General features: G+C 41.8%; 1 protein-coding gene and 1 long non-coding RNA gene across 2 annotated transcripts; one reads left to right on the top strand and one right to left on the bottom strand.

Moving 5' to 3' along the window:
* Positions 1 to 1,987: 1,987 nt before the first annotated feature.
* Positions 1,988 to 8,093, top strand: LOC124121565. Its single transcript, XM_046484579.2, has 4 exons — positions 1,988 to 2,743; positions 4,616 to 4,848; positions 5,832 to 5,927; positions 7,147 to 8,093. The coding sequence occupies exons 1-4, from the start codon at positions 2,194 to 2,196 to the stop codon at positions 7,570 to 7,572; spliced, it is 1,305 nt and encodes a 434-aa protein (XP_046340535.1). The 5' UTR covers positions 1,988 to 2,193; the 3' UTR covers positions 7,573 to 8,093.
* A 505-nt stretch (positions 8,094 to 8,598) lies between these two features.
* LOC124121562 lies at positions 8,599 to 11,808 on the bottom strand. The gene is made up of 3 exons (XR_006859053.1): positions 11,749 to 11,808; positions 9,804 to 10,292; positions 8,599 to 8,667 (listed from the first exon to the last, which is right to left on the bottom strand). It is a non-coding gene; the product is annotated as an uncharacterized LOC124121562 (long non-coding RNA).
* Positions 11,809 to 13,674: the final 1,866 nt, after the last annotated feature.

Here is a 13,674-nt window from a genome sequence, read left to right as displayed (position 1 = left end):
TTTACAGGCCGCCGTCATATAACTGGAATATTGCTAAGTGCAGTGCGGCGTTAAACAACAAAGTTTATGTTTGATATTTAACCTTATCGACAGCTATAATGAAATTATTCCTGTGTAAATGTCTTGTGAAATTGTTGAATAGTTGTTATTTATAGATGATGAAATTACATGTATACATGACGAGGTCATATTTGTAAATAAAATGGTGTTATCTGTTGTCCTTGTTCCGAAGTGTGACGCAGGTCACTTGATATCAGTCGCAGGTCAGATCCATAGCACACCAGGTCACATGCAAATTGACCAAAGTTCACATTAAAGGCGATTGTGCTTGTCGTTAGAGGCGACTAATGGGATCGGGTGGTCAGGCTCGCTGACTTGGTTGATGCATGTCATCGTTTCCCAATTGCCTAGATCGATGCACATGATGTCAATCTTTGGATCGTCTGGTCCAGATTCGATTATTTACAGACCGCCGTCATATAACTGGAAAATTGCCGAGTGCAGCGATAAACAACAAACAAACAATCAATCTTTAATAACCTGTCAGGTTATCCCCACTCGTTATCACTCTCACACACGTGAAACTAATGCCTCGTATCACAGTGACGGTATTGACATGCACGTGGGATATGAGTGTACACTATCACATGTCACATGATACATACATACCTCATGGGAAGCAAGTCACGTGGCAAGCGATATTGATTGTGGCTAGACTAACATTTGTTTCTCTGAAGTGAAAAACAATTGGTGACATAACCTGATACGTGGAAAGGCGCCCTGACAATATCATCATTTTGATAGATTATCTGATAATCACAAGCTCTATTCTCCCTTGTGATTTCCGCAAATTTGAACAAACCCCGAAGACAGCTTGCTGAGATATTTGAGATATTTCTGTTTCACGTTGGCATTATTCCAGTCAGATTATGTCACAGTGACCTTATATGGTTTTGTTTGTTGTTTACAGATAACAATACTCTAGATCGATCGCGATATTAATCGAGTTTGGACCACACAGACCATTGATTAATATTTTGACCAACGTCTGGGTACGATGACAGGCAGTCAACCAAGTTATCGAGCCTTGCCACCCGATCCACAAAGTCGCCTCTCACACGCCGATGTTGCTGGGGATAATTCTCAACCAGAATCCTCAGGCGTATGTTTATTCAATATCGGCCCAAGACTTATAAACCTCTAACGATGTCACTCTGTTATAAATATAGGTTCGACTTTTCTGCACGTGTTTTTTTCTCTCGCACGCGTTGAGCGAATTCCTTTTATACCGCGATACACGGTATGTGGATTGTCGATGTTTTCTTATTTTTCCTGGTATTTCTTGCATTTAGACGGCTCATAAGAAGATATAAACTCCTGCCTCGGTCTTGACGGAGAATGTAAGCCCGAGGCCGGCTGACTATGGCATAAACAAACATTTTCAAATTCACATAAACACACCCACGCACTCAAGTGCAATTAACACTCAAGTGCACACACACACACACACACACACACACACGAATCCCACGTGCAGAAGTGCGCACAGACAAGAGCTGAGACCCGACCCGACCCTACCCGGGTACCCATTGTAGGTCTCAAGAGACAATGTCAAATTGGGCACTTTTTAACATAGCACCGGCAAAACGTATTTAGATACATGTATTAAACATTCTGGTCATGCACTGAAGTTGACTCAAGTTATTTCTTTATTCAAAGATATGAAAAGTCAGAAGAAATGGGTGCATTGTCAGAAAGAAATGCGAACATTTGTGACTTGTATAGTAACCATAGAGTTCCAGATATTTTTTGTCATTAAACAATATGTCGCGTGACTAACCACGGGTCCGGGTAGTCCTGTGAGTACCCGGGTCCTTCTCAGTACCCACCCGACCCGGGTACCCGAGTTTCCCTTCCCAGCCCTAGCACAATCGACCACAACCACTCATACAGCAGCATTGATTCTTCTTAACTGGGTCGACCAGTTCAGCGGTCTCGTCGCGTCATCGTCATGCGCTTCGCTCGTGGCTTAAAATAGGTCAGTGGTTGTGCGAGTGGACTTCCTTCTGTAGATGGAACGAAAAACATGACACACAGCTTGCCGTGTGAAGTATTCCTGTTCAAAACGCTTATTTGTGTATCCACTGTTAAACATCTAATACAGATTCCTATTGGATGACGTAAGTAACAAGGATGGAAGGCACGGGTAATCCATCCATTCAAACCTGCGATCGGAGCGACACCGTAAACACGGAAACAAGTGATCCCGACGAGGAAAATATACGCCTCATTGGAGGTTCAAAAGAACACGAAACGTCAGGCTGCTTATCGGGTCTACGGTCACGCATCAGAGGATTGTCCACAAACGCCAAGAGTATAATTCTTGCTATATTTGCTTTACTTGGTCATCTGGTCACATCGTTGGTGTTGCCTGTGTGGTCGTCGACATTCACTGCAATCGGAAGTGATGCATTTGTCGGACAGTTGGTTGATACAGTCTGGGAGCTTCTGATTTTATCTTCAGTGTACCTGGCTTGGAAGGTCTTCTTCGACAGGGAGCTGCCTTTGAGGCCAACTGCCACTTTCAAATCTTTGGTAATATATGGGATCTCAAATGCTTTGACTGGAGTCTTCATCGTCTTTGCCAGCCTTCCAGAAAGAACCCCTCCGTATTTGCAGTCAATCATCGGTTCCTCTCTTATACCTTTTACAGTCATTTGTAGATACATCATGCTGAGGAAAGGTATGTACCCAACAGCTCCGACAAAAGTGAAAAAAGAAAACTTTAAGGATGAACCAGATACTTGAATCAAGGTGGTACGGGAGGCCCAGTCGTCTAAGGTACCGCAAATCGCTGTGCAGAATTGCGTCCTTTGGCCACGCCAGAAATCTATGATTGTGGGTTCGAATCCCGGTTCGCCCCGATTATGTTTCTAGGTTTGTCAGCACCATACCCGTGCTCGTGGGTTTCACTTAGTAATTAAACACATCAATGTGACACGCTGTGATATAACTGGAATACTGTTCAAAGCGGCGTTAATTCAAACTCCCTTGAATCGACTGGTAGTTCGAATCCCAAGGTCGCCCTATGTTGATAGCCATGGTCAGCAGTGAACATGTGCAGAGTTACGTCCCATATAACAGAGCTCCAGATAAGCTTTTGGTGTTCTGGGTATTTTACCCATGCATTTTAAAATCACTGCGTATCAGCTATTCTATCTGGGTATTCAAATTTCTGTTACCCACTAGTTTTTACACATGTGGGTATTTAAGTTAAATATTTAAAAACACTCTTCATCTAGTCCCTGCAAACTGGTGTTGTGTGGGTTCGAGAGCTTTATAGGACTCAAAAATACCACGATACTTCCACAAGAAAGTGTGATGGCAAATGATCATGATGTAACTGTCATGTGGAGTTTGGCAAGGTTGACGAAATGCCCGTTTATAATTTCAAAATAAGTTGCTGATTTGCTAATCGAATACGCAGGGTTACTTCACAATATTTTGATGATACGCACAAGTTTTATTTTTGTAGCGTATCTGTAATGTTCGTTGCGTATTTGATACGCTTGGATATTATTTTACTGCGTATTTCTGCATTTCTGATGCGTATTTTACGCAGATACGCAGCTTATCTGGATCTCTGATATAAACTCCATGTTCCAATAATTGGAATGCAAGATTCGCCCTGGTCATAACACCCTACCCATGCTCATCGGTTTCACCAAACTGCATTTCTCTTACAATGAGGATTCGGTATTTCACCCAGCTTACTCACTATCTATTTACTGATCACTATCGATGTGAGGGCATTAGGAATCAAAACCACCATTGTGAACACTGTTATTTCTCGTTGAAAAATGAGTGAGTGAATGAGTGAGTTGGGTTTAACGCCGCTTTTAACAGTATTCCAGTTATATCGCGGCGTGTCAGCTTAATGTGGGAGGAAAGCCCGAAGTGATGCAGGTCTCAGACGTTTACCACTTCGGTGAAACCCACGAGCACGGGTTCTGGTGCTGACAAACCTAGAAACATAATCGGGGCGAACCGGGATTCGAACCCACAATCATAGGTATCTGGCGTGCCCAAGGGACGCAACTCTGCACAGCGAATCGCTGCGCCTTAGACGACTGGGCCACCCGTGGCCCCCGTTGAAAAATGAATAGCCATATGATGCATATTTTAATATACACGAAAGGCAACTGTGTGTTCGAGAAATATATTTATTCAGCTTAATAATTCACCGGAATACATCAGAAAAATAGTTAGTGGTCAGGAATATTTGTTTGGGATATTTTTATGAAAGTGTGTGACGGTCTTAACTACAATAAATAACCCGAAAACATTCTTGATCCCTCACTTGTTTTGTTCAGTATATGTGGTGATGATCATGAAAAGTGTTGACAGAAACAGCTGCTCCTGGCATGGCAAAGGGACACAACTATCTGTATGTCAGGTTGGACATACACACATAATGTCTTAAACAATAATCATGTTGGTGATCAGTACTAATTCATTTTTGTTTCAGCTTTAAATTTAATCTTACACAACGTACACAGAATCCTTTTGTGTACGTGTTTCGAAATTGTTTAAGTAATGCTAATTCGTTTTTCAGGTGTGAGCCTTAGAAGAGCTGTTTGTATAATAATCGCAATGATAGGTCTCTTTATCACGATGGAGCCTCGTATCTGGGGCTTGAAGGGAAGTAGCGGAACCGGAAGTAGCACAGGAAGTGCCACAGTGGTATCCGCTGTTGGACGAATTCTTTGGCCCCTTTCATTTTGCTTTGGATTCGTCCCTGACGCAGTTAACAGAGTCATTACAGAACAACAACTGAAACGTCCACAAGTAAGCTTTATTTCTTTAACATCTAATATATTATAGTACACTTGTTAAAATTGGAAATGCACATGACATTGTACAATTCAACAGAAGGACTTTGAGTGAGTGAGTGAGTGAGTATGGTCTTACGCCGCTTTTAGCAATATAACGACGGGGGACACCAAAATTGGGTCCACACATTGTACCCATGTAGGGAATCGAACCCGGGTCTGCGGCGTGAGGAGCGAACGCTTTAACCACAAGCCTACCCAAGCCGTGATATAACTGGAATAATGTTAACATCGGCGTTAAACCCAACTCACTCACTCCTGCCACACGATGGCGGCCTGTAAAACTTTATTCAATCTTGACCAGATAATCAAGTGATGGACCAGACAATCAAGTGGCACAAAAGTGCGAATAAAATTATCACAGTTTGATTCTTGGTTGGTTGGTTGGTTTGTTGTTTAACGCCGCATTCAGCAATATTCCAGCTATATGACGGCGGTCTGAAAATAATCGAGTCTGGACCAGACAATCCAGTGATTAATATCATGAGCATCCATCCACGTAATTGGGATCGATGACATGCATCAACCGAGCCTTACCAACCGATCCCGTTAGTCGCCTTTTACGACAAGCATAGTCACCTTTTACGGCAAGCATGGGTTGCTGAAGACCTATTCTACCCCGGAATCTTCACGGGTCAGTATAATGGTAGTCGTCTGAGACGCGTAATGAGGATCGGGTGGGCACAATGTTCTCCCCTTTGAAGTGGATCGTTGCTCTTGCCGTCAACCACTGATTTGCCTTACCCAGCCTTGAGTACTCGTGAGGGTCACCGTGATGTAGCTCGAGTATTGCTGACTATGACGCAAGGCAGATTAACTTCAGAAAAGTAAGATTGGTATTATTAGTAAAAGAATTAAAATGTGCCTTGTGAAAAATGCAAAAGAGTGAAGATATTTATCATCTTGCTCCTTCTGTAATACTGAACATGTTATTTTCAGATCAACACCGTCAATTTTCTCGTCTATGCTCAGCTGTCTGCTTTAGTGTCGGTCATACTTCTCTTCTGGGCAGATCTAATTCCAGGGTTTGGAAAGGTAAGAATTTCACATTATTCATTAACAAACAAGGGAGGAGGTGGGTTGTATGTGGGGGTTGTATTTTTAAAAAAATAAAATTAAAAAGACTAATTTGAAATGTCCTGCAAATTAAATGTTGTGCAAAAATGTCGACTCCCCTTAAAAAATACGTTGAAGAAGTGACAGAAACTACCAATCTCATTATTATTACTGCGAGCACCGAGATCTCATTAAGGATACAGCGAATACTAAGATATCCTTGAAATTAACGCGAGCACTAACATCTCATTAGAATTAACGCGAGCACAAACATCTCATTAAAATTACCACGAGCATAAACATTTCATTAAAATTACTGCCTGCAAAAAGATCTCATTAGATTACCGCGAGCACTGACATCTCATTAAACTATCGCCAACACCAATATCTCATTGGAAATACCGCGAGCACAAACATCTCATTAAATTTCCCCGAGCACTAACATCTCATTAAAATTACCGCCAGCAAAAAGATGTCATTAGATTACCGCGAGCACTGACATCTCATTAAAATTATCGCCAACACCAAGATCTCAATGGAAATACCGCGAGCACAAACATCTCATTAAATTACCCCGAGCACTACCATCTCATTAAAATTACCGCCAGCAAAAAGATCTCAGAAGATTACCGCGAGCACTGACATCTCATTAAAATTATCGCCAACACCAAGATCTCATTGGAAATACCGCGAGCACAAACATCTCATTAAACTACCCCGAGCACTAACATCTCATTAAAATTACAGCGAGCGCTGAGAGCTCATTAAAACTGCCCCGAGCACTGAGATTTCATGACATTTACCGCGAGCACTGATCTCTCATAAAAGTTACCGCGAGCACTGAGATCAAAATCAACAATGACATTGAGATTGCAGAAACATTATTCTGTTTCTTTTAAAAAGATCAAAGTCTAATTTCTATTTATGAAATCCGTCTGATAACTTTCATAACAATATTTCAATGGTTTGCTTAAGGACCCTCTCAATTCCTCATCTTTTATAAATATTTGAATGTGTTATATGTAAGGAACTTAATGGAATATGGTCTAATGACTCTTAACAATAGTGATGCATAAACACATGGTCATGATATAGTCGGAATCGTACAATGGACTCTGCTTTTAGCAGAGATTTATTATGAATGTGGAAAGGTTTTGTCGCTTTTATCTATATGACTTAACATGCTTTTTTTATATAGGCCGACTCGGTCCAAGATCTGCTGAGTCGAATATCTCTGGGAATGCGCTGTAGTGTCTCCGCGGACGCATCCTGCCAAAACCTGTCATTGAAAGTATGGATGATGATTACCGCTCACTGCGTTGGATACCTGTTTCACTTTCTGCTGATCAAGCATGCAGAGGGAGCAATCCTGGCCTCGTTAGTTCAAGCTATGAGAACCCCCATCGCATCTATATTCTGGACGCTGTATCATTACAACGAGGAGTTAGATGTCTTGTACTGGTCCCCGGAATTCAACATCACTACATGCTTTCTAATAGGAGGACTTTTTATTGTGGTGCCAGCTATGCTTGTTTATAACGTCTTTAGCAATGAAGAAATCCAAAGTGTTTATATGAGAGAACGAGAGCTGCATGTACCGGACAAAGAAAACATCAACTCATAGCTAGGAAAAGATAAGCAGGAGGATTGTATGGAGTTCGGATACAACAGAACTCGGTCAATATATCTGACATTGCACATAAAACCACATCTTCCCGAGCAAGCGTGTCCACTTCTTTCTACCCATGCCACATCAAGGCCATTTTTCTTGGCTCGACCCTGGCGACGCCTGGCGCAAATCACGAGTTGTGCCCCTTGTTATGAAAACGCGATATCCAATCAGATCGCTGTTCTTATCTTGTATAGCTTCACAAAGATGCCGACTACCATAGGCGACGACCATGTCGATCAGATAATGAAAACATTCGCGAGTTCATCCCAGACACAACAACATAGGCAATCGTTGTTAAAAGATAAAAAAAAGACATATTCGTGTCAACAAAGACAGCCACTGGTAAATCACTTTCATACAAAAGTGTACCTGTCGTGAATCATATTTAGCACCGGAACGTGGGCTTGATGAGGCAAGGATGGAAGGGTGGAAACAAGACAAGGCCAGTTGACAGTATAAACATGTTGATACACCCGGGGCATTTGTTTTTTATATCTAAGGATGTGTTTGTTTTGTTTGTTTGTTGTTTAACGCCACACTCAGCAATATCAAGCCACATGACGGCGTTCTGTAAATAATAGAGTCTGGACCAGACAATCCAGCGATTGACATCATGATCATCGATCCACGCAATTGGGATACGATGACATGCATCAACCAAGTCAGCGAGCCTGACCACCCGATCCCGTTAGTCGCCTCTTACCACAAGCATTGTCGCCTTTTACGGCAAACATGGGTTGCTGAAGACCTATTCTAACCCGGATCTTCACGGGTCTCATATCTTAGGAAACCTAGAAGTATATTAGAACTAATTAATATAGACACAAAACAGTGCGCCCCAATCTGATCGAAATGCACGCACGTAAAATCAGGGATTAAGATTTTTATCTGTCATCGAACTTTTGAAAAGCATTTGTTACTGAGGACCCACTCATATCCGGCATCCCAAATGGTGTCATCAAAACACAGAACAACAACTGAGTATTTGACGTAACTTTAATCATTTCCGAGAAGCCCAATGCGCCGAACTGCCCGAGAATTACAGACCTAAAACACAATAAGCATGTACATGATAATCAAAAATGGTAATGATAACTGAAAAAGGTAAGTTTAACTCAATTTCTGTATTTGAGGCTTTGAAGAAAAATTGTTAATTCGTAAGTGGGACACTGATTGCCCGGTCGTCATAGCGCCGCAATTTGCTGTGCAGAGTTGCTTCCCTTGGGCACGCCAGAAACCTGTGATTGTGGTTCGAATCCCGATTCGCTCCGATTATGTTTCTGTTTAGCTCCATACCCGTGCTCATGGGTTTCACCAAACTGGTAAACGTCTAAGACCTGCATGACTTCGGGCTTTCTCCCCCCACATTAAGCTGACACGTAGTGAAATAACTGGAACATAGGCGGCGTTAAAGCCGGTGTTTTTTTCGTAACTGAATTTGGTTTAACGCCGCTTCGAACAGTATTCCAGTTATATCACACTCTGATGTTAGATGTTTATCAGTTTGGTGAAACCAGGAGTACGGGCATAACACGTGATCCTGGGTTCCTGTCATGCCTCAGGGACGCAACTCTTAATGGTATATAGGCTGTTCGTGTTTTGTATACGGCTGAATGCAAACAGTTGTAAACTTCTCGAGAATATTCACTACAGTCCTTTAAAAGTTAGTGAGTGAGTTAGTTGGGTTTAACGCCGCTTTTAACAGTATTCCAGTTATATCGCGGCGTGTCAGCTTAATGTGGGAGGAAAGCCCAAAGTGATGCAGGTCTCAGACGTTTACCACTTCGGTGAAAACCACGAGCACGGGTATGGTGCTGACAAACCTAGAAACATAATCGGGGCGAACCGGGATTCGAACCCACAATCATAGATTTCTGGCATGCCCAAGGGACGCAACTCTGCACAGCGAATCGCGGCGCCTTAGACGACTGGGCCACCCGTGCCCCCTAGGAATGCTCGAAGTGATGCAGGTCTTAAATGTTTAAAACTTGGGTGAAACCTACGACCATGGCTATGGTGCTTGACAAAACAAGAAACATGGCAAATCTGAAATTCGAATCCACGACCATAAGTTTCTGGCTCGCCTAAGGGACGCAACTCTGAACAGAGAATTGAAGAAGCTGGCCCCACGTGTCCCCGACTAAGGTTCCGTTTCTAAGGTTCCGTCATGTATAAGTACTCACAAATCACCAGTAGTAGTCCTGCCGAGTTAGTTTGTTGAGGAATGGGCCGTTCCTCCTTCGGCTGCCATACAACTTCAGGTTTCCATTCAACTCAAGCACTGGTTGTGGGTTGGCAGATCTAGGTTCATAATATTGCGTGTCGTAAGCATACCCTGAGTTTGTGCTGTCGGGTACGCGGGGCTGTGAAGGGTAGTAGTAGTCGTTGTTGTAGTCGTAATCACGTTGTTCGTAGTCACTGATCGACTTCCAGTCCTTGGGTTTGTAGTCATCTTGACTGTCATAATAATAGTAATCACGTCGTTTGTTGTCATTTCTCGGCTTCCAGTCCTTGGGTCTGTCGTCATCTTGCCTGTCATAATAATAGGATGGCTCTGTCTTCGCTTCTGGTTTGGGGAAGAACCGCTTATACTGAGGCTCCTCCCATGCGAGCGCAGCCGTGACGAACACAGCGACAAAGACTACTTGTACGACTACTTGCATTTTTGGAGTCTGAAATAGTGAGTAATTGGTTTAATGAATTTGGTTAAAGGCCGCTTTGAACACTCTTCCAGTTATATCACGGCGTGTCAGCTTAATATTGGAACGAGCCCGAAGTGATGCAGGTCTCAGACGGTTACCACTTGGTGAAACACACAAGCACGGGTAAGGTGCTGACAAACCTAGACACATAATCATTAATTTATCATGATTTAGGGATTCGAACCAACGATGATAAGTTTCTTGCACGCTTCAGATGAATGGTACAACTATGTCTGTGGAAAGAAATGTTTTATAATTAAAGAGGCGATTTTTCCAAGATACGATATGATTCAATCCCTACACTTCTACAAACCGAAGGCATTTGAAGCCGTGACGATTTCAAATCGTCAACGTCATCTGCCTCGAATATCTTCCCAATACAGATTCCATAGAGCGTTAAAGACAAAATAGTGATGAGTGGATCATGGAAAATCATGATGAAACCAGGTGTTGGCCAGTTGGGTAAGCATGGTCTGCTCTACCGGATCCACCCGCCACTCACTCAAATGCCAGTAATAAAACCAATAAAAGCTTGATACATATTTGGAGACCCGTGAAGATCAGGGGTAGAATAGGTCTTCAGCAACCCATGCTTGCCGTAAAAGGCGACAATGCTTGTCGTAAAAGGCGACTAACGGGGTCGGGTGGTCAGGCTCGCTGACTTGGTTGATGCATGTCATCGATCCCAATTGCCCGGATCGATGCTCCTGATATCAATCACTGGATTGTCTGGTCCAGACTCGATTATTTACAGACCGCCGTCATATAGCTGGAATATTGCTGAGTGCGGCGTAAAACAACCAACCAACCAACATATTTGGAAATGTCTCAATTCGTTAACCGGTTTGGGTCTATATCACTGTCAAATATACTTTATCTTTGGATATTTTGCCGCAATAATATAGATGATAAAAGACGAAACGTGAAATACGGAAAAAGCTGCTCGAAAAATATATGAACATACTCCTAAAGGCCATGCATGTATTTCGAGTTTATGAATACAATAAAATATATGTTCTTATGCTTTCACATTCATGACAGTACGAATCTTGCGCCAAAGAAGTCATATAGAGTCATATTGTCGGCAAGCAACCACGTTTCAACGTTAACGCATATCATTCCAAAGACATAAAACATTAAAAACAAAATAATAATGTTGAAAATAATGACGATGAAGATCTTACGAAGTAGCTTTAACATGGGACAATTGGCATCAATAGTACATTTTAATGTCACCAAAATAAAAATAATGTTTTTATCGTAGTTGATAAATAATCGCTTTTCAGTCACACAAAAGATATAAAACTGTCCCTGTACAAACGGTTGGATTTATATTTTAATAATCACAGATGAATATTAGTGATTTCAGGTTACCGGTTTGATAATTGCACTTTACAAATAAAGTTTGCTCAAGTTTGCCACTCACCTCAACGATCCCTGTCACCTGGTATCTAGTGTGTTGTTCTCAATCAGCTTTATATGCTCTGAATACACTGAGTTATTGCACTTAGAACAACTCCACATTCCTCTAATCTCATTAGGCTATTTTCCGCTGAGAGTTTTGCCTTGAGGAACATTAATTCTGTATCTATTGATTGTGTAATGATGCATACCACCAGTTTTGATCGCCAGAAAATGTTAATAAAGCTTTGAAAAGAATAAACATATTACAATGAAACCTTTTAGTCAGGGCTTTAGTCTTCTGAACTATATTTGTTGGGGACGACAATAATTTATATAGATAAAGGACAATACCCATGGCTCTTCAATCATGAATTTGTTAATCACGTCCAATGATTAATGTCCTTGTGTATTCCTTTTACAATGCACAATATTCTGTTTGGCAAAGTTACTTTCGTCTACGAGAAGCGAATGTCATTAATTTTCTCAACGGTTTAGGGTGGGATGGGGTGGGGTGCTCATTAGTATGATATGAGGTCTGTCTTGAGTTACGATCGATAGATGCGTGTGAGTTTTCGTTGATTTCGAATCAAACGTTTTCTCTCCGATGTCATAATTTATTTATTTTTATTTATTATTTTATTAATATTGGGTGGCACGGGTGTGTCTGTGAAGAGTTGCGTCCCTTGGACACGACAGAAACCTATTTTCGTGGGTTCGAATCCCGGTTCGTGTCCGATTATGTTTCTAGGCTTGTCAACACCATACCTGTGCTCCTGAATTCACCGAAGTGGTAAACGTCTGAGACCTGCATCACTTCGGGCTTTCCTCCCACATGAAGCTGACACGCCGCGATATAACTGGAATACTTTTAAAAGCGGCGTTAAACCCAACTCACTCACTCACTCACTCCATTTACGGGGTCGGTGTATATCACGAAAACATCAGAATTAACAATGGCATCAGAGAAAAAGTGTTTCGGAGTAGCACAGTCATACACATTACGTCAGTTGGCCAATAAATGTCATGGATTCCATTTGCACAACATTAAAAACTTTTAAATTCTGTTATTCTTATCAAATGAAACTTTTCTATTTCAATATTTCAAGCATTTCAGAGGTTCATGTTGTAAACAAAATATGGTATGGGGAATCATAAGCAAACACGTCCATGCATGTAAGACCTTCGGTTTTAGTCATACGAATATCTGACCGCCTCCGTTGTCTAGTGGTAGAGCGTCCGCCCGGAGAGCGCAAGGTTCGGGGTTCGATCCCCGGCCGCGTCATACAAAAAGACGTTAAAAGATGGTACTTGTTGTTACCCTGTCTGGCGCTCGGCATTAAGGGGCTAAAACAAGGACTGGTCGGCTCGGAGTCAGTATACTGTGTCTGAGTGGGGTATTCATGTTAAACTGCGACATGGTATCTCAGTGAGCTAGCACTATAAATCGGCATCAGTCCGGACTAGTACAAGCAGCCACACAAACACAAACACGTACATGCACGTCGCTATATAAGTGCAATAATCTTGGACGCGACGTTAAACCCCATTTCACCTCACCTCACTCAGCCTGAATTGAACTATTATTGCGCCCAAACCTGTTTTAATATCGTCGATATTTGTTATATGAATGATTTTTAAAATTGTATATACACCTGTAGATTTTAATACGTTTACATTTTATGACTATAAAATTCTATGTGTTATTTACTTAACGTTTTTACAATCTGTCATATTTCCTTTGGAATGGCTTGCGCTTTATTTTAATCATGTCTTTTGGACATGTCGATACTATGTCTGTCTGTCTGTCACAAAACACCAATCCACCCATCTTCTTTTTTTGTGTGTAACTGTGTAATGTATAGCAGCCCATGTGGCTATAAAAGGGGTTTCGGCTATTAACAGCTATCTTCTGTTGTACAAACAAGTGAAATGTAAGAAATACAGAAAA

This window comes from Haliotis rufescens, unplaced genomic scaffold, assembly GCF_023055435.1.
Source record: "Haliotis rufescens isolate VD_foot unplaced genomic scaffold, xgHalRufe1.0.p SCAF_13, whole genome shotgun sequence".
In the NCBI taxonomy this organism is placed as follows: Eukaryota; Metazoa; Mollusca; class Gastropoda; order Lepetellida; family Haliotidae; genus Haliotis; species Haliotis rufescens.
This window is presented reverse-complemented; position numbering and strand designations above follow the sequence as displayed.

What these genes read in the sequence shown, in the direction of transcription:
- LOC124121565 (XM_046484579.2), top strand. Translation starts at nt 2,194, where the DNA reads ATGGAAGGCACGGGTAATCCATCCATTCAAACCTGCGATCGGAGCGAC. An exon ending in ATACATCATGCTGAGGAAAG is followed by an intron (nt 2,744 to 4,615) that starts GTATGTACCCAA and finishes TTCGTTTTTCAG; the next exon opens with GTGTGAGCCTTAGAAGAGCT. An exon ending in AACAACTGAAACGTCCACAA is followed by an intron (nt 4,849 to 5,831) that starts GTAAGCTTTATT and finishes TGTTATTTTCAG; the next exon opens with ATCAACACCGTCAATTTTCT.